The sequence below is a fragment of the Uranotaenia lowii genome, chromosome 2 (genome assembly GCF_029784155.1).
Source record: "Uranotaenia lowii strain MFRU-FL chromosome 2, ASM2978415v1, whole genome shotgun sequence".
Lineage (NCBI taxonomy): Eukaryota > Metazoa > Arthropoda > Insecta > Diptera > Culicidae > Uranotaenia > Uranotaenia lowii.
In genome coordinates this window covers 141855999-141879142 of record NC_073692.1, presented here as the reverse complement: position 1 = coordinate 141879142, position 23144 = coordinate 141855999, and the positions used below count along the sequence as shown (strand labels likewise).

At 35.3% G+C, this 23144-nt stretch overlaps 1 protein-coding gene across 2 annotated transcripts in view; it reads right to left on the bottom strand.

Annotated features, from left to right (window-relative positions):
• Window positions 1–23144, bottom strand: part of LOC129745096 (WD repeat domain phosphoinositide-interacting protein 2-like) — a 99670-nt gene that overhangs the window by 11684 nt on the left and 64842 nt on the right. For both annotated transcript variants that reach the window (XM_055737934.1, XM_055737935.1), the window contains exons 2-3: window positions 6785–6953; window positions 5791–6721 (exon numbers count right to left, since the gene is read on the bottom strand). In XM_055737934.1, coding sequence (XP_055593909.1) covers window positions 5791–6721; window positions 6785–6953 — 1100 coding nt within the window. The remainder of the gene's footprint in view (window positions 1–5790; window positions 6722–6784; window positions 6954–23144) is intronic.

The window sequence follows — 23144 nt, the reverse complement described above, 5'->3', positions numbered from 1 at the left end:
CAATATCGTGGTTGACTTTGTCGAATGCCGCAGACAAATCGTTGTAAATAGCGTCGGTTTGAGACTTCGCAGCAAAACTTTCATGCACGTAAGAAGTAAACGTCAGAAGGTTAGTTGTCGTGGAGCGCTTGGGAAAGAATCCGTGTTGATCGTCGGAAAAAATATTCTAACAGGACAAGAAAATTATTACGGACAATTGATACGACTTTATGTTATTTTTATTCGATATAAACCGATTCGCATGCCTACAGAATATTCTAAAAATAATTCCATTCGAATCGTTTCGGCCATTTCGGAGGAGTAGTACTACAAACACCGTTACAAGAGAATTTTATATAATAGAGATAGATTAAGGTTGCCAGAATTTTTTCCACTCCCATCCGGGCCTAGCAATTCCGGGCATTTTTTCAAAAAAACCTGACAAAATCCGGGCATGGATTTCAATTTTTCAAATCCAAAAACCGGGCAAAATTTGGGTGTAATTATACATAGAAGCAAAGAAAAAAGGCAAAAAAAAATGAAATTATTATTTTATCAATGTAATTGCAGACTTCCAAAAACTTTTTGGAACACTTAAATATTTAAAGGTTTATAAAAGTAAATCAGCGAAATTATTTGAAACAACCGTTAAAAATTTCAATACCGTTAATCGATTTTGTTGAAACTTACTCAAAAACTTTGATTATTTTTTTGGTGTCTTTGTGAAAATTGTGAAAAAATCCGGGCAATACCCGGACTTTTTTCACGATATCCGGGCAACCGGGCCGGACCGGACTTTATCGAAATTTTGCATCAAATATCCGGGCAAACCCGGATAAAACCGGGCAATCTGGCAAGCTTAAGATAGATTATATGATTTTGTTTCGAATCTATTAACTGCGGAACTATAAATTATTAGGATTTCAGGAGTGAACATCATTTTTGGTAACTTTGTATCTCAACTTAATTTTGAAAGATTTTGCCGATTACCTCTAGTTTTGGTGATATTGCAATTCGAAATTTTAAATTACTGGGTTTCGAGTAAATTCAATCATTGATAATTATTGAACTGACGAACGAAAACTGATTTCAAATCTAATCCATTTGATCAAGGATTGAGATTTTGCCTTGCTATTCTAGTTTCAGAGAAACAATGCATGAAAAAGGAAAATTTCGATAGAAAAAAGTATAACTATTTCTAATATAACTGAAGAATATTTCTGACCTTAGGATATCAAAGATTTTAGTTTCATTAACAAATTTGTTGAAGACTGCAAATCGTTTTCACATACATATGCTTAACAAATATCTAAGATTCATTTTGAATAGATTTTTTTTTCAAAGATCCTGATAATTCTTATATTTTACCAGACTGTGATAAATGAACTATGTATGAGAAAACATCAGTTTTCTCAGAAACATCAGTTTTCTCAGAAGTCCAAACTACTCGCGTTCTTCGAAAGCGTTTGAACACCTTTAATTTGAGTATTTTAGAAATGTTTTACAAAAAAAAAATTAAATGTTTTTTTTTAAGTACCGGCCTTGAAATCCAAGACTGTGCTGGTAAAAAAAATCCAACCCTACATATTTGTATTTAGCGTCCTCAAATTAGTCATAATAATCAGCTCTTAATCTTCGTCTTTCGAGTCAAAATGACCCGTACTGAAAAATAGTTTCAGTCCAATATATGTACTAAAAAACAGAGATTTTTGATTAACGAATTGTGTTTAAAAAATCGATTCAGTTACAAAGACAAAAATGGATATTTAAAAAAAAATATATCAAATGTTCACGGATAGCAGTCAAAACTTCCGTTGCACCCTCACATCTTTAGCAGCTATGGATAAATTTATTCTGGACAATACCGGATATTGCTCAATTAGCTCAATTGTCAACAGTACCCGATCAGGAGAGCATATCAAAATAATAACTCAAGCGTATCTCACCAAGATATTTACATCTGATTCAGTTATAATTAAGTACTACAAATTTTCGATTTTAAGTTTCTCCAATTTGAATTATATCTTATTCTGATGGACAGACTTGAATGGGGTTGAGCTCATTTTCAATGATCAAGATTTTTTTCGGATAGTCCTAAAATTAAATGATTATATCTTATTTTGATATACGCACAACTTTTTCTGAAACACGGACATCGAAGTCAACGGCCCAAACCTTACGTTTATGAGTTTCGCTCAACAGATTCATAAAATTCATAAATCCAAGTTTTGGGAAACCAAAAATGGGACATGGTTTTAGCAAATCATGTGGTTCATTGACATTCAACTAGAAAACTTTCTCAAAGCACTCATATCTAGATAAGTAATAATTGAGATAGGTTTTGTTCTGCCCAATATCAAACTATGCTATCTGAACGAGATATAATCTTGTAAGGAGCATATCTAAAATTGATATAATTTAGCTTTGATCGCATAGATTTTTTGATGTAATTTGAGATATTTTAACATCCTACGAGTACTGAATAATAACTCATTTAGATAGGAAAAATATGAGTATCAAAATATCTCATTTTGATATAATTTAGTTTTTCCCTCCTGATCGGGTAACTACCATTTCAAAAAGAGATTATTTTTTATTTTTTTCATAGAGGTACAGCTGGCCGCAAGTAATTCACTAACACTAAATGACTTAATTGTTTACCAGATCAGGAGGGAAAAGCTAAATTATATCAAGATGAGATATTTTGATACTAATTTTTTCCTATCTAAATGAGTTATTATTCAGTACTCGTAGGATGTTAAAATATCTCAAATTATATCAAAAAATCTATGCGGTCATAGCTAAATTATATCAATTTTAGATATGCTCCTTTCAAGATTATATCTCATTCAGATAGCAAAGTTTGATATTGGAATGAACAAAGCCTATCAAAATTATAACTTATCAAGATATGAGTGCTACGAGAAAATTTTCTAGTGGGATGTCAATAAACCACATTATTAGCTAAAACCATGCCCCTTTTTTGGATTCCATAAAATTGGATTCAATTTTATGGATCTGTTGAGCGAAACTCATTAATTTACGGTTTGGGCCATTAACTTCGATGTCCGTGTTTCAGAAAAAGTTGCACGTATATCAAAATAAGATATAATCATTTTATTTTAAGACAATCCAAAAAAAAACCTTGATAATTGAAAATGAGCTCAACCCCATTCAAGTCTGTCAATCAGAATAAGATATAATTCGGATTGGAGAAACTTAAAATCGAAAATTTGGAGTACTTAATTGTAACTGAATCAGATGGAAATATCTTAGTGAGATATGTTTGAGTTATTATTTTGATATGCTCTCCTGATCGGGTAATTTTGAGAAACTAGAATAAATTACCTAACAAATTCATTTAATATCTAAGCAACCGGTCAACTTTTGTGGTCAGATTACCGAAAACAAACTTGAGATCAAACAGAAACGACAAAAATTTGAACGGGTATTTTGGGAACGGCATGTTCAAGCTCTTGGCACCAATGAATAAAGTAAAATTTGTGTTATTTTGTTTGTTAACACAGTGTAACAAACCAACAACAAATTAACATTTAATACAACGTTTCTTAAATATTTCACTCAAAACAGAAATATATTTTGAGTGAGGTACAACATTTTTAAAGAGTTTAAAACATTCTGTCTTTAAAGCACATAAACACACTTTAATTACAAAGCTCTTGAAAATTCTTCACAGCATTGTCAAAAAATTCCTACGGGTATTTTGAGTGAACTCTTCAGTAAATTTTCATATCGTTGCCACGGATCAGGTTTGGTGATCAATTCATTCGAAATTTTTGAAATTTTCGAGAATTTTAAAAAGAGTCTTAGCATAAAAAGTGCAGTTTTCTTGAAAATTATAACCACTATTTTGAATAAAAAAAAAAGTCAATTTTGTAGCTCAACTTAAAAAAATAGTCTCTTGACTATATTCCTTTATGGAGTCTAGGTAGGAAGTTAGGAATTAAATAGAAAACTATCTCCTATCAAATACTGCGTTCGATAGGAAATCGTTTCCTATTTAACACTGCAAGTTCTAAGCGATGTCTAATTTGTTGTTATAAAGCCGTGCGTACGTAAAGATGATTATGACATTCATTTTTAATTTGTGTCTTGTGTTTAACTCTTGAATTAAACACTATCAAAGATAAAAAATTATACCCTAAAAATTACACCTGTTGTAACAGTTTGCAACTAAGAGTTTTGAATTGTGTGTGTGTGTTTTTTTTTTATTAAGACGCAATTGATTTTGGAGAAAAATCCAAGTGTTTTTTTTTACTTTAAACTAGGAATTTTCTTCCCACACATTTTTGGAACTGTTCTGATATCTAAATTTAAACAAAAATTCTGATTTTTGAATTTTTGGTAGATTTTCCGATCTTGAAACTAAAACTGAATATTGGTTTTGTATTTTTTCCGGTTATGAGTCTGCATTCCCGGTTTTCCCGGTGCGATTTTCAATTCCCGCCACGCGGTATATGAACTGGAGCTGATGTGGTGTGAACCTGTCCCTCCCTCACTGCAGTTTACTTGATCAACCGAAGTCTGACAGCAGTTCTGATCAAGACTACTTCCTAAAGTTACTTTAAAAGCCAAAGCGCATCCTATGCTTTAGCACAACTACTTTAAAGCTAACATATGGAGTTGATCCTGATTTGAAAACGTCTTTTAAGCTAATTCTATAAGCTATAAAAACAGTTTTATTCGAACTTATAGACATAGCTTTAAGAAACCTTTCAGAGCTCTCTTAAGACTACCCACAGCTCTTTCAAAACTACGTTATGGAATCTACTACCATAAAAGTTGGTTATGCGTCGAATGGTTACCAGTTGTAAGACCGATATTCAAGAATGTGTTTCTCATTGTTCGTGACTTTAAGTTCGATGAAAAAAGTTTTCGTTCGAGAAGCTTCTTGATGATATTCCGTTATAAGCAAGAGCGGGGAGTTGAAACCTAATTGACTGATGTAGATGAAGCTCTTGTTGCTGAAAACGATGACGATGCGACGGTGACTGATGAGGAAGAAGTCAGATAAACCTGATTACCAACTTAGCACATTGCAGATATTCCGTAAAACTTCAAAGAAGTCATGACCAGAGACCGTGAGAAATGGCTGCGTGTTGTGGAAGACAAAACTAAATCCTTAGACGCCAACCTGACGGACGGAGGTACGAAACCTGTCCACGGGATGTGAAACCATGAAGGTTAAAGTATGAAAGCGAACGAGAACGACCAAGAAGTTCAATACAAGACACGCCACGTGATCAAAGCGTAGCTGCAACGCCCCGGGATGGACTATGAGTAGACGTATGCACCTGTGGCCAAACTTACGACGATTTGAATGGTTTTGGGCTTGCAGTACGCTTCAGCCCCAGGATCCACCAAACGGAAATCTGCTTTCTGGTGGGAAACATGGGACGATCCCAGCAAAGACTCATTGGCAGATCTCGAAACTCGAAAGCTCTGGTTGGAATTGGGCACGCAGACTGGACCACTGATTTTGAGGACAGGAAATCGGTTAGCGGCTTGACCTTCAACGGCTTCAACGGTAAGAAGCAGACGAGACGGACGGTGGCGATGTGTTCAAGCGAAATGGAGTATTAATGAGCCGAATATTACTATGAGACTCTTCATGATCAAAAAAATGTCAGCCCTTAAGTTTAGATCCGGGTAATTATTCTTTTTTGTTTACCTTTCTAGCTGCAATATGTATATGTATATGCTAGAGCTAGCGTCGATCGACATTTTTTCAACGACTCGATAAAAAGAGTGAAAATTTGCTAACTCAAATAACTTCTGTTAATAACTCACCGGTGATTCCGAACAATGGTAGCCGCAAATCGTGCGCCCGAATCAGCTTGCAATCGCCGCCCTTGGAATCGTCGAACCCGTAGATGTACAGGAAGCCATCCTCACAGGCCAGCAGCAGCCGGGTCTCCTTCTCGACCTTGGCAATCACACACTCGTAACGGAGTCCAGCCTCGGCCAGCTGAACCGTGGCGTAAGCTCGATCCTGCGAGAATACATCCGTAACCACATTGGTCGGGAAGTACGCGGTCACGGCCTTAGCGATGAAGCTCATGCCCCAACCGCCAGCCTCCTGACCTTCGTCGGTTCCGGCACCAGGTCCCGTCTCTCCGTCATTGTTGTTGGTGCCACCGGAAACTGCCCCATTTTCGATGCAATTCCGGCGCTCGGCTTGCTCAATCGATTTCGGATCGATCCTGAAGATATGTACGGTTTCCGTATTGGAGCTGGCAACTACGTAGCTCGCACAGATGCTGAAGTTCAGCGATCCAATGCTAACGTGGCGCTTCAAACCCCGCCGGAACTCGTGCACTTTCTGGCCATTCTTGACGCAGAACACCCGGATGACGGTGCCCTTTTCCGAGGCGGTCGCCAGTAGGGTCCCATTGAAGGAGAAGTTCATCGCCGACAGGGGCGAATCGTGGGCCTTGATCTTCAACCGGGACGTCAGATTGCCGGCGTCGAAGACCTGCAGCTCTCCGGCGCTCTCCGAGATCGGGTACGCCAGGTGCGACGAAAGCGACAGCGTACACAAACCGGCCGGATTGTTCGACATGTTCTTGATGGAATGTAGCAGTCTCATATCACGGATATTATGAATATAAATACTGTCCACTAGGCATACGACCAGCCTCGATCGGTTCAGCTTCACCGACAGGATCTCGGACGGGTAGCTGTAGTTACAGATCTCCGTCCCTTTCTTAAAGTGACACACCTGCAAGAGAATGTTAGAACATTTGGAACGCTGCTTCTACGGGAACTTTGTCCTGGAACTAACCTTAAGTTTGTGCGGCTCACTTGCGGTAACGACCGCGACCAAGCTGCTACTAAACAGCCGCTCGGCGATTTTTGTATCCTCGTCATGGCTACAGAAGATTTCGTCGACTCGATCAACGGATGATAGGGAAAACAGACGATACCCTTGATTAGATACCACAGAAAGCGATCTGGAAATAAGATGTTGAAAAACAATGGATTTAGTAAGTTACTGTTTGTCTATGCTAAATGCTTTAAAGCTGGGCAATTTCGAGAACAATTTAATCTCACAACAATTTAGATATCCTGAAAAAGAAGAATGTTATCCAGTATCTGCATTTCTAAACACGTCGGTTAGGAAACCTTTGGAGGGTCTTTTTACAGTAGGTAGAAGAAGTGCTTTGAAGATGTTTCAACGCAGCTTACAAAATTTAAAATTTCTTTATAGCAAAATTTCTTTGCGCCGTTGCGGATGGTATTTAAACTAAAATTGTTACTTGGGCTCTATTTTCTTAACTTAGGAAGAATTTTTAAATTTGTTCCCAAATAACGATCAATCTAGCAGTTCCAGGTTAACATCGACTAACCTTAAATCTGCTAGCAGTCCAAAGAAGACTCATGATTGTGGAAATTTGATAAAATTATGGTTGCGTTTATTCTTGCTTTAACCTAGTTCAGTGAATGATTGTGCGTGCGTGCATGCTGCATGAAAACGAACTGATACACCCACATTCAATGACCGAGTGGAAACCGACTATGATAAAAGCTCATGTGACCCGGATGGCAATTTGCCATCCATTAAGCATGATTTAGCAACAACTGTGATGACCGTTTTCCGAATGCAACACAATAAAAAGGCATCATTTTCTAGAGAAAAAATGTAAATATAACTTAAAATAACTGTCAAAAATTATGATACAAATAATACATATTCCAATTTAACAGTCTTTATTGAAACGCAAACAACTCGCTCAATTCGTGTGTTTTCCTACATTCATTTACTCTCGGGGTCAATATCTCGACGTTGTCGTTGTTGCACAATCTCAGGCATTTAAATTCTGCTTGCTGCTAGAACCGGGGATGCTGCTTGTGTCCGTACACTTGAACCAAGATGCGATATACGATGTTGTCATCAGGCTTTTATCGAGGCTAAATTCACAGATAGAAGATGTTCTTATAAAAGTAGACCCTGAACAATCTGTTAGTTAACTTTAGTTGGAATCGATTTAAAACACAATTCTTCTGAATACAATGATAGTCTAAATCTTTAAACGATTTTCAAATTATGTAAACATCTGAAATCTGTGAGCGTGGGACGTCATCCAGTAATAAAGCGCGTCGCATGAGATTGCATGAAGATTGCAGATGCATTTTGCAAGCTGTGCAATCAGCTGATCTGCCAGCCAGCCAGAAGTTATTGAAAAGAAAAAGGTAAACAGAATATTTCAAGTTGTTCACGTTTTAGTACAAGTGGCCGTTCATTCGGCATTGTTTATTTGTGCCAGATCGGAAACCCTCTTCACATTCTTTGCTCGTCCAGCGTTATCAAATGGGCATTTTTAAATGAAGGGTTGAAGTTTATCAATGGAATATCGTTGTCTTCACTTCCTAAATTAATTGCAATTTAAATTCACAAAAAATATTGAAAAATAAGGCAGATTTGAACACGTTTTTTTCGCATTGTGAATAGAGGTATCCTTTTAAATTACTCAATGGAAAATTTGTTACGAACATATTATAACCACGTCTAGAGATTCACGAAAAATGATTTGCATAATTTTAAATAATAAGATGCGTCAGTCAATGCGAAATTCATCCGATTTTTTTCCCGGGCTGTATATTTTGAGTTAAATTGTTTGAAATTAAAAATTTCTAGAAACGATCAAGTAAATTTATGGTAATAAAAGTGTCTCAAGTTAGAAAACAGAAAAAAGTTGGTGAATGCTAAAAGTTGAGTATAGCACCGAATGCTTACGATATGAGGCACTGACTGAGTCGATTTGGGGTCTTTTTTAATTTCTCCAACCCTGGGGTCTATAAAGCTTCGTTTTGGTTCAAAACTCATCCATGATTTCCGCAGGATTATTAAGTAGCGTTTACATGAGTAAATTTGAACTTATATGTTTGCAAGGGAAATTGAATATTTTGTACTGAAAAATCCACATCATTTTTGTTGCTTCTGTCGAACTGAGCCTGCTAATGATTTGTGTACCAATTTATAAATTCTTAACTTCGTATCTTATTAGAGCAAGTTCACTGGTGTTGGGAAAAGTGGTAGAAATGTTGTCACTTTTTGCACCTTTGCAATTTTGCCATGCAAAAACATTTTCAAGATCTGTGGTCTTCAAGTTTTTTTTTCAATAACACGTGTTGTAGTTTTGCATGCTGTGAGCAAATCTTTGGGCGTTGTATTTTTTTACAACACTGTTTCTATTTCAGCCGTATGTGATAGAAATATTGCTATTTTGCATCACAGCATGCGAAAATACAACACGTGTTGTAAAAAAAAAATTGAAGGCGACAAATATTGAAAATGTTTTTGCATGGCAAAATTTTTAAAATGTGTTGAAAGGGTAAAAATTTCTACCACTTTTTCCCAACACCAGTGAACTTGCTCTTAGGCGAAAAAGTTATAAGCTGTTTAACAGGGGTATATCTGTTGGCATTGAAAAAAAAAACAAAAACTTATATTGACATCGCATCAGATGTTAGATTTGATCTAGCTGACGTTTTGTTTGCGGACCTGACAGTGAAAATATGGATAGGTTTCTCAAAATTCCGTAAATTCTGTTATTTATCACAAATTTCTGTCACATGTGATTAAGTCACACAGATTCTGTGATAAAAGATTCTCAAAATTCTGTCAAATTACAGATTTTTCTGTGTTTTCTGCAACCTTGGCCGCAAATAGATTTTTCTTCGGTCTGTTGTTAATTTAATAATTTACCTAAACATAAAATTCTAAAATGTCGAAAAAATTGCGAATATTCGTGCGAGATAGGATGACACTTCTTTTGTAAAAGACACTTTCTCATCCCCTCTGAAAAATAAAAATAATCCGAATAAAGTTAAATTATCCCAGGGTTTTTCGGAACAGTTTTGGTTTGTTGATAGTGCCAAGACCCTGACCTTTTATGGAAGGGAAGGGCCCATACAAATTCAACTTTAAATATTTCATAAAAATTAGCTTAGCGTAGTTTGATTGACTACTTTTTTTTTGTTTCGATTATAGTCGTTTTACCATCTTTATGGCATTCGCGACTTTATCAACGTTGCAGTTGACGGATCGTTATTGAAAAACTTATCCGGTACAACTGTGTTCGATGTTTTGCTCTTGGGCTCGAACTCGCGGACATCGGCTCAGGAGATAACAGACTTGCCAACTGAGCTATACCACAAGCCCGTTTGATTGACTACTCATATTTAGTTAAATAACGGCACCGGCCACGTCCTAGTAGTCAATAGATAGATTGGAAGAAATGAAAAGGGTAAAAGTTCAATATTATGACTATGGACCGAGGTTACCTCTTCATCCTAGCAAAATAATTTGAGTTGGAGGTTCGGGATTAAGGATATGATCGGGAAAGACTTTTGACTTTGTTTTGATCAAAAATTAACGTGTTTAATTCTCCTGCACCTGTAGTTTCTTGTAGAAATGCTTATTTGTTGAAAAAGCAAATTAGCACAATATGCATTTTTGTATACGCTCTCCCAAATTTTCAACATTCTTTTTGCAAGAATCTTTTCAGTATTTGATTCAATTAAAATGGCTATGCTGAAAAAAGCTAATTTTGGCTCAATAAAACTGTAAATTGTAAAGTATAAAAATTATTATGAAACAGACCTCAGCCATGAATATAATCAATCCAAAACTACATTTTGCCTTTTTTTTGTTTATTTGTGACACTTAACCAACGTTTTGGCATTCGTGTCAAACATTTTGCAATTTCAATAACAAAACCATATAGATTGAATTTCATAGCAACGTTCGATCTATAGTTTTGAATTGATTACTCCAATACTTTTGACTGGTTTGTGAAAACATGAATTAACCTACCAGGGAATTACTAGATCAATCATAATGCACAACATGGAGCAGTGTTCGTGTTTGTTATTCTTAACCTGATAATAAATTATTTCCAATTATTCTGAAATATTTGTTTTGACTTTTAAGAAAGTCTTATACCAACCAAAATAATTTCAAGATCTGATTTCGGATTTCCTAATAATCTGTGGACTAAAGTTTGAGATTGGAAAGAGAAATTCAGAAAACTTTTTTTAAATTGTAATTTTTAATCTATAATGTTGCCTTATCAGCTTTTGCTCTGAAGATCCGCGATGTTGAAGTTACCCAAAATGATAGAATAGTACAAACCCGTTTTCGACAATCAAAAGCGTCCTATTCATAAGTATCAAAGTCATTTAATTAAATAATTAATGTAAATCGAGTTATCAAAATTCAATTTGGAAACCTACGTAACAAATAATTCAAATCATTTCAGGTATTACTGTGCCCATAGATTTGAAATGTACCCGAAATCAAAAGACTTCAAATCCGATTCCGGAAAGCGAGATAAAGCAGTTTAAAATAATATAAAGTGGAACGAGCACACCAAGAAATCTATCTGTTGCTTGAGAACCATGAGTGCCATGAATCATATTCCTTTTCTCAAAAACTTGAGGGTCACACTATGATTTACTGCATTCTCGATATCTACTCAATCCGATTACAAGTAGAAATATTCTCTAGAAGGAATCTTGAAATCCAGTTTAATTTTCGGAGCTGACAAGCACGTCTTTTTTCACCGATTACTGCACGCAGAATAATTTAAAAATTATTTCTACGGGATTTTTCACGTAAACTTAGATTTTGTAGCACCCAACGAATTCTACGTGAGTTTTGAAGTAACCACAGTGTTTCAAGGATGCCCTGGTAAAAGCTGCTTTACTTTCATATAACTTACACATGAATTTCACGTCTAAGTGGATGATCTAAATCCGTGTTATGTATTTGTCTCAAGCGTGTGTTTGTAAATTCTTATTAAATAAAAGAGAATTGTCAGCCAGCTGTTGTGAAAATTTGTGTTTTTTCCGGAAGAGAAACTGCATTGAAAAGCATAATATGATTAAGCTTTGTCTTTTTGGTAAGTGTCTTTGGCTGTTTGATTATTTTGAATTATGATAAACTGATTTTTGTTTCATTCTTCTGATAACAAGGAATGGTTCTGGATGCAAGTGCCCTTTCGGAACTGGTGCCGGTTTCCGTTCTTCGGTACGACTTTCCGGAACACGGAACACGGGACACCAAATACGCAACAACGGACAAGGTAAAATTTTATTTTAACGAAATCATTATTTTTTCATTATTGAATACTTTTCCATTTTTTTTTTCAGAATTCCACAAACCACCCGGCGTTGCTGGAACTGCGGCAATTGAAGAGTTTTCATTGTAGTGAAAGTGTAGTGTAAGGGCAAAATATTGTGGAAATAAAGTTTGTTCATAATGAAATTTTGGTTCATTTTCATCATTATAAACAACAATTAAAATAGAAATCGTCCTACATTTCATTCCGATACAAAAAACAGTTCCCGTAGCATTCAAAAACACACTGCGTCAAAATCATTGAAAATACACGTAAATTGTAGGTGAGTCCCATGAAACACGAATTCTTATAGGGACGGGTTAATTTACTGATTTCATAGCATCTACGTGAAAATCAATTGGATAAAATTTATGTAGTTTTTCACGTAGCCACGGCATGCAGATTATTTTGCGTGTGTGATCCAATCTTAAATGAAAATATTTCATAAATATTTGTTCACAAACATGATTTGACACAAGAAGTTGATTTATTTTGCAGAATATCGCTTTGAAAAAGAAGGTCTCTCATACAAAATTCCTAGAATGAACAAAAAAACTTATACAACTGTCATGTGATATTTATAAAATTTGGTACATAGGCAAGTTTTGAAATGGTGAAATGGAGTTCCCCTACAAAGTCTACGTGTAATACGACATAACTCGAACATATTTTAAGCAATTTTGATAATATTTGAAACACAACCATGTTTTGACACTAAAAGATGATTTGGACTCAAACCGGAATTAGGAGTATACAGAATCTACTCTTTCAAAACAGTGGAGTTCCGTATCAAATCCGAGGAAATAAAACACCGCCGGAACAATTAAAAATCGATTTTTATCAAATTTGAAACACAGCGAAATTTCTTCTTCTAAAGAAGACTTCTACATTTACAAAAAATCAAAAACGACAAAACTCGAACAATTTTTGAGTAATTTTCTTTAAATTGCCATAACAAGATAATTTATAACATTGAAAAACTTTTTGAAGTTTTCAAACGGAGACATGACCAACAACTTTCAAGAAAAAGTAACCAAATTTGAAACACAAACATGTTTTTAAGCAAGATGAATAGATTCCATTGGATTTGACAAAACTTTCATCTCACTCACCTTACCCAAGCAATCAAAAGTCACATATTTACTTAAATGAAGGCTTTAAAAGTGACATATTGATTGACAATGAGAAAAAAATGGCCAATTCACTTGAGTGAATTATATGTACCGTAAAACGGGGTAGCTTGATCACCGGGGTAACTTCGACTATCAATAAATTTTTCCACATTATCATCAATGACTTAGTCTATAGTTTGAATTTTTGAAAACTATTTTTTACGTTTGAAAGCCAATTAACTGAGTATGAAATGGACAAAATTTGGATTGCATTTGAAATTGTTTTCTGTTAGTAAAAATGTAATTTCAAAATCTTAAAATATTTATTTTTTCCAAGGCTCGCAAACAAACAGCGCTCCTGATGATAACAAAAAGTATTAAGAATCAAACGAGTGGTTGAACGTGAAAGAACAACTTTTATTCTTTGTAAATGTATTGTTATAGTGCTATTTTTAAAGATATTTATTGATAAATTTTTTATATTAAAAAAGTAAGTACATTTTCCAAGAGTAAGCTCTTATTGGACAAATGGATAGGAATCCTTTCAAATGATTAACTTTGAAGAAAAAATGAAAATGGAAATAGTGGGAGGGTCTAGGAGAATGTGTGAAGGTAAAATTTATTTTAAAGCTTGAAGTTTTTTTTTCGGTTATAAATGTTTTTTTTTTAAAGAAAACGTTAAAACGCAAGGTAAAATTGATAAACTAAACTTTGTAAACAATTATGAAGGTGTTTCGTATCCTTTATGATTAAGAAAACTTGTTAAAACCGTCAAAATGGAGACTGATCAATGTAAACCCAAAGCATCAATTCCTGAACAGCGACGAAAGCGATTTTTAAATAAAATTTAAAGTAGTCCAATGAATTTCTGCAACCATGTTTTACGTTCATAGGAGTCCAATACTGGTTTAAAAAAAAAGAAACATGCCACATTCCGTTAGCGGGAAAAATAATCATAAAATATTGAAAAAAGTAATCAATAATACCCAAGATTACGGTACTCATTTATTAATTAAAAAGTTGCAAAAATGATTTATATGTACGTTGAAGGTGACTGATTTTTCCAATTCCCATGTGTTAATTAAATGTACTCATTAATGAACTTGAAAGTTGTAAAGTGATTTATATATACGTTGTGAGGGGTTTAAGTCACAAAATGGGCACAAAAGTGCACAAAAGTACTAAACGGGATTTACAAAGTCACAAAAAATACATTGAGGTGTTTTTTTTCTTTCTGGTTGGCTGTCTGGTTGGGCGGGTGCGCATACAGGTCTGCTACAAAGTCATATCACCACCAAAGTCATATTATCACCACGTTATCCAAACATACTGGAAAATAGTGCCTATAGAACAACATAGAACAGGGGTGAGCAACCTTTTGAAGCAACGGGCCACTTTTAATTTGAAATTCTTTCGGCGGGCCGCATCAAAATAAATTTTAATAATATATTATAAGAGATGTTGAGAAAGGTTTCAAAATTGTTGTAAAAAAATTTTCAACCAGATTTGTCATTTCATAAATTTTAAATTTAATTTAGACACCTCTGGGACAGGTTTCCTAAGGCTGAATCATAAAAATCTTATGACTTTGGTAATGTGGATGTCTAATTTTTAAGTTAAATGACTCCTTTTAATCATTGATTTGAATGATATGTCTATGAAACTCCAAAAATAGCATCACACATAACACAAGTTAACAAAATTGTCAGCTCTAGTTCGTCGAGATAATTTTATATAATAGGTAAAAAATAAGTTTCAATTTATGTCCTTTTTTAAAAAAACTGTTAAATACAAATACTTATTGACTCAATGATCAACTTTAGACAAAAAAAACACAAGTTATTTTGAATTCTGAAAAAAAGATATGGAAGTTTTCTTTTTGTTATCCAAACCTGCAAAAACTGGGAATTTATACGAAATTTTTAAGAAAAATCAAACTAAATTGAATCTTTGATATTATTCCATAGTCTTCAACAAACTTGCTGAAAAAATTAAAATCTTCAATTCAAGAACATTCTTCAATAAGGTCAGAAGAAGTTGTAATCTTATTTTTTGAATGTCTATAAATTGCAGAATTCAATTTTTGAAAGCGTTTTATCTGTGAAACAAAAATATATGGACAATATCTGAGTTCTTGGGGCCATCCAATTATGATGTCACGTAAAATTTGGCAAAAATAGACCCCCTCTCCCCTCTTTGTCACAACTTCCATCACCCCCCCTCCTTTTGTATTACGTCACGTTTTCATGACCCCCCCCCCCCCCCGCGGGATAAAATTTCAACTGTTTAGAAATTTGATTAAAAATGTATCTTTATTTTAAATTCATCAGTTTTATTCAAAGAATGGAAAAAAAAGGTTAACAAATTTTAACAAACCTTCAATCATTGCTTAAAACACGTTTCAATCATTAGTCCAAAGATTATGTTGATTACTTCTAATATCAATGAACGGGAAAGTCAAGGCAGTAGTTGCAGCATACATAAGCGACGATGTATGAGAAACCATTCAAATCTAGTTCCTTTTCTTCAATCAATTCGCAATCCAAATCTTCTTCACAAGTTAGAATAGCGAAGCATTCCTGTTCACGTTTTGTCCCAATTTTAGTGGGGCGGACTTTCCTGAGTTTTTCAGTGGAAGTGTTCTTCTGTACTTTCTTATGCTTATAAAGTTTACGTAATATAATTTTATTGAATTTAGGATAACAATATTTGTTGTTTTTGTAACAATATGTGATGTCACGTTCAAGCTGACCCCCCTCCTCCCATGTCACAAATTGTCACAAAAATCGTAACCCCCTCTCCCCCCCTAACGCGTGACATCTTTTATGGACGACCCCTTGATTGAAAAAAGGGTAATAAATTGATTCAAAATCAGCTTTTGATTGTTATGTAGGTTTATTGGTTTATCAGCTATGAAGGATCCAACCTTTACCCAAAATTGATCAATTTAAAAACTTCCACACGCCATATTACTGAAACTAGAAGCAATAACCGAAATATGTGAAATGTTTTGAATAAAGGACGACAATCTCTTACAAAATCAGTTGAAACATAGGCACCAAAAATGCTGTTTTACTGAGTAATCGTTACAAACTTTTTGGTTTGAATCACAGAACTTCAGATATTGTTTTTGTCAAGGTATCAGAATATCGCTGAGTTCTATCGATATGAAATCTATAATCGTTAGCCCAGTTTTTATTATAATTTTTTTCCTTATTTCTGTCATTAATCAAGAACAAAAATATTTCACTTCATCATACAATTTGAACTTTGTATGAAACGAAAAATCAAGTCTTAACTGCCTCCTATATAACGTATTTCCGATAAATAAAAAGAACTCAATAAAAAGCTTAAATCCTAAAGTCAACAATCTGGATGATTATGGGAAAAATGCAACTGAAAACAAGCGACGTGCAAATCAAGTTATTGATATATCATGTTTTTGGTTTAGTAGGTGCTATTTTATGATAATTAACAATCTTTCGAAAAAAAAAATCGTGAAATAAATTTAATTTGACAAACATGCCTCGAGGGCCGCATGCGGCCCGCGGGCCGCGGGTTGCTCACCCCTGACATAGAACGTCTTCGATTATCACCACGAAGGTCGAGGTATGATCCCCAAGGTGGGCCCCTTTTTTTCAATAAAAGTTATGATTACTTGACTGATTATTCTGATGCGGTATACCTAGGTATGTAGGAAATAGCACCAAATAGAACAGATCTCCGCAAACCGCAATTTTGCTAGTTTGGAATCTGGCGCGTGGAACCAAGGCGGCACTGAACATTGTAAATAATCTAGAAAAGTTTAAATATACTGATGCCTAGGGTGAAATTGCGATAAAGAGAGAATATTTTTTTTTCATGTTAAGATTTTTTGGAAGCTGACTGAATTAAAAGACTTGTTTTGAAACTTGAAAGTATCAATAAGAACTTGAATGATGAGCTGCATAGAACGTACTCCAGATCAAAGATCAAGGTCAAGGGCTGAGTAAGCTTTTTCGTGCTTGATTTATGGGACTTTTGGATGCTTGGGTGCTTATCACAAGTGATTTTCTCCAAATTGTAGCTTCTATTTACAAGTAGATACTTCTCTTTTTATTTCAAAATGATAATTAAATTTTTCTAACATTTACCCGGTCGTAGCCCGAATATTACGGGTTGAAATACTTCAAATCAAATGTCCGGATTTGAGGGTTTTCTCTAATTATTTACCCTAATACGATTTACAATTTACAGTTTTCTAATTGAATAACATTGAACAAAATGGAAAACATTTGAAAAACATTTGAAATTGAATTTTGATTTCAAATTTTGGTTCTGAGTTCTGGATTTGAACACTTATTTATTACAAATTCTGATAGTAAATGCTGTTTGAGAAGTGGCTTTGCCATCCTGTACCTCAAATTGAATTTGATTCCGCAGTAAACTAAACTTCCTTCTATTACAAATGAAACCCTCTCTTCCAGGTTTTGCCGTTCTTTGTACTCAAGTCCTACCAGATGTATGTACATGGAACGTTATCTACGTCACAAAGCAGCAGGTCCAACAGCTGACAACGACGACGACGACATGTTAGCTCATATCGTTTAAAATACAGCGACCAGCCAGTGTCCGCTACGTTCAGTTGCACAAAGTTGACAGGGACAGGTTTTCTCGTCTTTCTGGATGATGGGGATATGTGTGTCGAGTCGATAAATGACGGTTCAACTACAATATAGGAAGGTACCTACCTATAGAACAAAATTGCCCTAATGAGCGTTCGGTCCCATCAGTATGCATCCTCTGTCTGAGAATAAACGTGACAGTATGCCAGTTTTACCACGACCATCAATAAACGGTTATTTTTTCCCGTGTTCAGGAGGTTTAAATGTGTTCACGCAAGATGTAAAAAAATCACTGATGATTGTATCGTTTCATTCGAGAATATTTACGATCCATTCTGCGAGCGTTGAATTATTCAAAAGATTGCAAAATACGAGTACTTAGCATAATGGAAAGTGATTTTCTTACTCGGTCGATCTGGCCAATTGAAATTTATAGGCAAGCTATAGATAGGATAAAAATCGTTTCTTGTTCTCATACCTTTATATACTATTAATTCTTGGAAAAAGCTTGAAACAAAATTATAAGCCAAAATCGATACCATGAATTTTGAATTTGGAGAAAGTTTATTCAGTGCAGAAATTTAGAATGCTAATGCATACATTTCAATGTAAAACACAGGACTATTACATCAGGTTCAATGCTCGTGCCTTGTTTAGTCAATGCTAGACACGAGCCAAGTTCTGTTTAGGTATTTTTACTCAGAATAATAAAAACTGTCGTCTGATAAGACACCGACCTGAGCTTCCTGCCCGTGCTTTTCAAGGGCTGCATGCACGCTATAGTGCATATACTCAAATACTATTTCACCTTATATTTGATTTTCCCCCGATTTACATAATCGCCTGACAAGTGGAGAGTAACGGTGTAAATTTATCCAATTGCACAACAAATGATAATGTCATAGAAGCTGGAGAGCTGATGATGAGCGCGTGTTATTGCTAGGGTATACGATCTTTAAATAATGTCAATATGTCAGAATTCTTTTTTATACTTATCAATAGTTCTGTTTGTGTTTAAGCCTAGTTCTTAGCTTTGGTCCAAATTATATCTAGCTATTCGATATTCTGAATAATTGATGATGCCCCTTAACCCTGATCCTAACGATCCCATGCCCAATCATATTGAAACAAAGTCATACGAGGGGAGAGTCCATAGCCAGGCTGTAAGTAGGATTGATTTGAATGTTGCACCTATCTGGTTTGCCACCCCCTTTGGCAGTGAAACAAGTTAAAACGAACAGCAACATAACTAGGTACAAGCATATGATGCTTTTCCACAAGTGTGCCTAATTGTGAGTGTTTATGCCTATTTCTCGGTATTCATTTCCATTCGAATGTGGACTCTGATGACTATCAGTTACAACCGCAAGATAAGTGGGTACCTGGACATTAGCGGCACTTAGCATACCTCGTCGATCAACCTTCTTTACGTCTAGTTTAATCATTTTGTTCAACAAAAAACAAACAACTTTATCATTAGCGACAGCTTTCAATTACATCAGGATTTTTCTAGTGATAATCCGGTTACAATTGCCAGCAGCTCGATAACAATTCTCCTAAACAAAGTCGTGAAATTAACCATGCTAAAGTTAAGGTTCAAAGTTTAAAACTGAAAAAAAAATGAAAAAAACAATGCAAAACAAATGTTAATGAACGATGTCAAATACCACTAAGAATTGAAAAAGACATAAAAAATGACGTTCGAAGCAAATGTTTTTTGAGCAACACTGCAGTAGTAGACTGAGTTGATTTGGGGTCATTTTCGAACTTCTCAAATCGTGGGGTCTAAAAAGCTTCGTTTTGATTCAAAACTCATCCAGGATTTTTTTCAGAATTTTAAAAAAACGTTTACATGAGTAAGTTTGAACTTGTATGTTTGTATAGGAAAATTGAATTGCCAATTTATAAAATCTCTCAATGAAATTTTCCGCTGAACAACTTTGTCCGAGACTCTTATTTCGAGTTTTATTAGGCTAAAAAGTTATTAACTGTTTAACAGGGGTGTCATATGAATTTATTGTTTTTCAATGCCAAAAGACATGCCCACATTCATTACCTAATAATTTATTTGTCTAATAAGTACGCAGTTGCCGTCTTCGATAAAATTATTCAGTGGAAATTTTCCTTAAGATAATTTATAAATTAGAACAAAAAAAAACCATGAGCAGGCTAGGATCCACAGATGGAACTTAAACGATGTTAATCTTTCAGTACAAAACATTCAATTTTCCCATCAAACATAAAAGTTCAAATTGGCTCATGAAAACGTTACTTAAGAATTATGCTAAAATCAAGGATGTGTTTTGAACCAAAACGAAGCTTTTTAGACCTTAGGGTGTGAGAAATTAAAAAATGATCCCAAATCGACTCAGTCTACTGCAGTAGAGAATCTTCTAATGATCAGAAATGATATTGCTGAACAAATTTCAATACATGTAGCTTATTAGAAAGATTTCTGACTATAACTATATCGAAGATCATTAAGTCGGGATACCATATGTACTCTTTTTTGCACTTTTTTTTCGAAAAAAGATGGTGTGTCTTGAAAAAAAGGAAAAACCGAAGCTTTTTTACCAAAAAAAAATCAAGATGACAATATTATTCGTTGAGTAATATTCGGTTTTAAATACTCACTGGTTTTATTTTACTGTTTTCAGTAATTATGTAAATGTTTCCATTTTAAAGTGCTTGATTTGGTAACCATATCGTAAAGCTATTAATGTTGAGAATAAAGTTGAAATTATTTCAAATATAGTATTAGAAATGTTCCCTAACATATTACAATTTTATAACAGTTAAGCATATCGACATTTTTAGTTAATAAATTAGAGTCTTGGAATGAAAAATAATCTTATATATAAAAATGGAGGCGTTTTCTTTGTGACACCATCACGCATAAACGGATGGTCGGAATAAGGTAGAAATTTGGTATCCGAGAGTTTTTCGGATTTGGTAATCAGAGAGCTCTGCGACGTAGTTCTACCTCCCCGTGGTGCAGAGTGGAAACGTGTCTACAGAATTGACCAGCTGTAGATGTACGGCCAAGAGAACTACACGTCACACTTGGTACAGTCAGTTGCGACGAGCTGCGTGCCGAGGGTGACAAAACGTGGTGTGACTGGGCACCCTGGTACCAGTGCTCAGTTGCAAGTGCAAGAGGGAGGGGTCGTAACGTGTATCGGGTAGTCGCGACCCCGATATGCGGGACGACCAAATGTTTGGCGAGTTTCGATCGATCTGCCTTTCGGGGAGGTTCCTGGCCCCGATTCGCGGATACGATCGACTCACGACAGACAGAGGGGCCTTGTGCCGTAACATGTGGCGCCCAGTGGATGGGCCTCAGGTTGGGTCTCGAAGAGTCGAGATGGAGAAAAAGGATATGTGTGGTTATCTCCAGACCCGAGGAGAGGCGAGTTGTTCTCGTCTCGAATTGGGTCAAGAGACGGAACGATCGAGGGCTCTCGAGACACGAGGAGAGGTGGTAGAGTCGCCTCAAGTCGTGTCAAGAGGAGGTATGTGAGGAGGTCTTGAGTCACGAGGAGAGACGGGTGAAGACGGCTCAAATTGTGACAAGAGACCGAACGTGAGAGGGTCTCGAGTCATGAGGTGGGGCGGGTCATGACGTCACGAACTGCGACGAGAGGCCGCATGTGGGACTCGAGTCACGAGTAGCGGCTAACGGACTGCCAACCCGTAAGTCGTGAATCGTGACAAAGAGTGGTTGAGATTGCTGGTGTAGTACGAATAAAACGAGTATTTGCCGTGGAGCGCATTGCGCGAGTATGGTCTCCCATCATGGGTAAAGCCTTCGTTGCTAGGTCCGGATGGGAATTATGGCCAGAGGCCCCAGGTGGATTTTATGGCGTAGGGGTACATTGTATCATGAGTCGTCCAATTGCACCCATGGACCCAGAGTAGCAAACTGGGGGGACGCGGTGGCTCGCCGTGCCTTGGAATGCAATCCGTAAAAAGGATTTACCACCTGGGTGATCAACTAATAAAAAAAAAAGAATCTCACATTTATGAAAGACGACATACAAAATCAACTTGAAATGGGACGCAACTCAAAAATGTTTTGGACGATTTCAGTGAAAATTAATTTACGAGAACGAAGATGTTTCGGACGTGTTGATGAAGTTAAACATTTATAACGATTTACATAGTTTAAGGTAAAACGAAGTTTACCGAGTCAGCTAGCTCACATTAAATTTTCTATCTGTTGCTAGTCAGCTAGAGTTGCTAGAGTCAGCTAGTTTACATTAAATTTTCTATCTGTTGTCAAATGAGGTTTGTTTGAAAAATGGTGTTTTGGTTTAAACCGTTTGTGTTTACAACTTGAAGGCTTGTTCATACTTAGTTACGGGGCTTTTGATATAGCTCAGTTGGCAAGTCAGTTGCTGCCTGAGCAGATGGCCGTGAGTTCGAACCCAAGAGTAAACTGCATCGTTGATATAAGTCGCGAATGACATAAAGATGGTAAAACAAACGACTATAATCGAAACAAAAAAAAAACTTAGTTTCGTTTTCGTTTGTACTGTTTCATCCTTTTTTTGCCAAGATGGATTATGGTTTTTATATTCAAGTCAATAGCTTTATAGTAATAACAGAATTTTAAGAATTAGGTATACGATTATTATTAGACATTAAAAATAATATCCCTCCTATTTAACAGATTCGTGATTGTAGATTGAAAATCGGCCAATAAGCTTTCAATATTAAAAAATTATGTTAGAACGAAATTATTCAAAAAAAAAACAACCCTCCCCTGACAAAAAATAACATTCCTGCATAAAACTTTTCTTGATTAAGAATCATTGAAATAGATAAATAAATAAATTATTAGGTAATCATGTGTGCTTTGCTAACCCGATCAGGAGGGAAAAACAAAATTATATCAAAATGAGATATTTTGATACTTATTTTTTTCTATCTAAATGAGTTATAATTCAGTACTCGTAGGATGTTAAAATATCTCAAATTATATCAAAAAATCTATACAATCATAGCTAAATGATATCAGTTTTTGATATGCTCCTATCAAGATTATATCTCGTTCAGATAGCATAGTTTGATATTGGACAGAACAAATTATATCAAAATTATAACTTATCAAGATATGAGTACTTCGAGAAATTTTTTAGTGGAAGATCAATAAACCACTTTATTTGATAAAACCATGCCCCATTTTTGGTTTTCCAAAAATTTGATTCAATTTTATGAATCTGTTGAGCGAAAATCGTTAATGTAAGGTTTGAGCCGTTGACTTCGATGTCCGTGTTTCAGAAAAAGTTGTACGTATATCA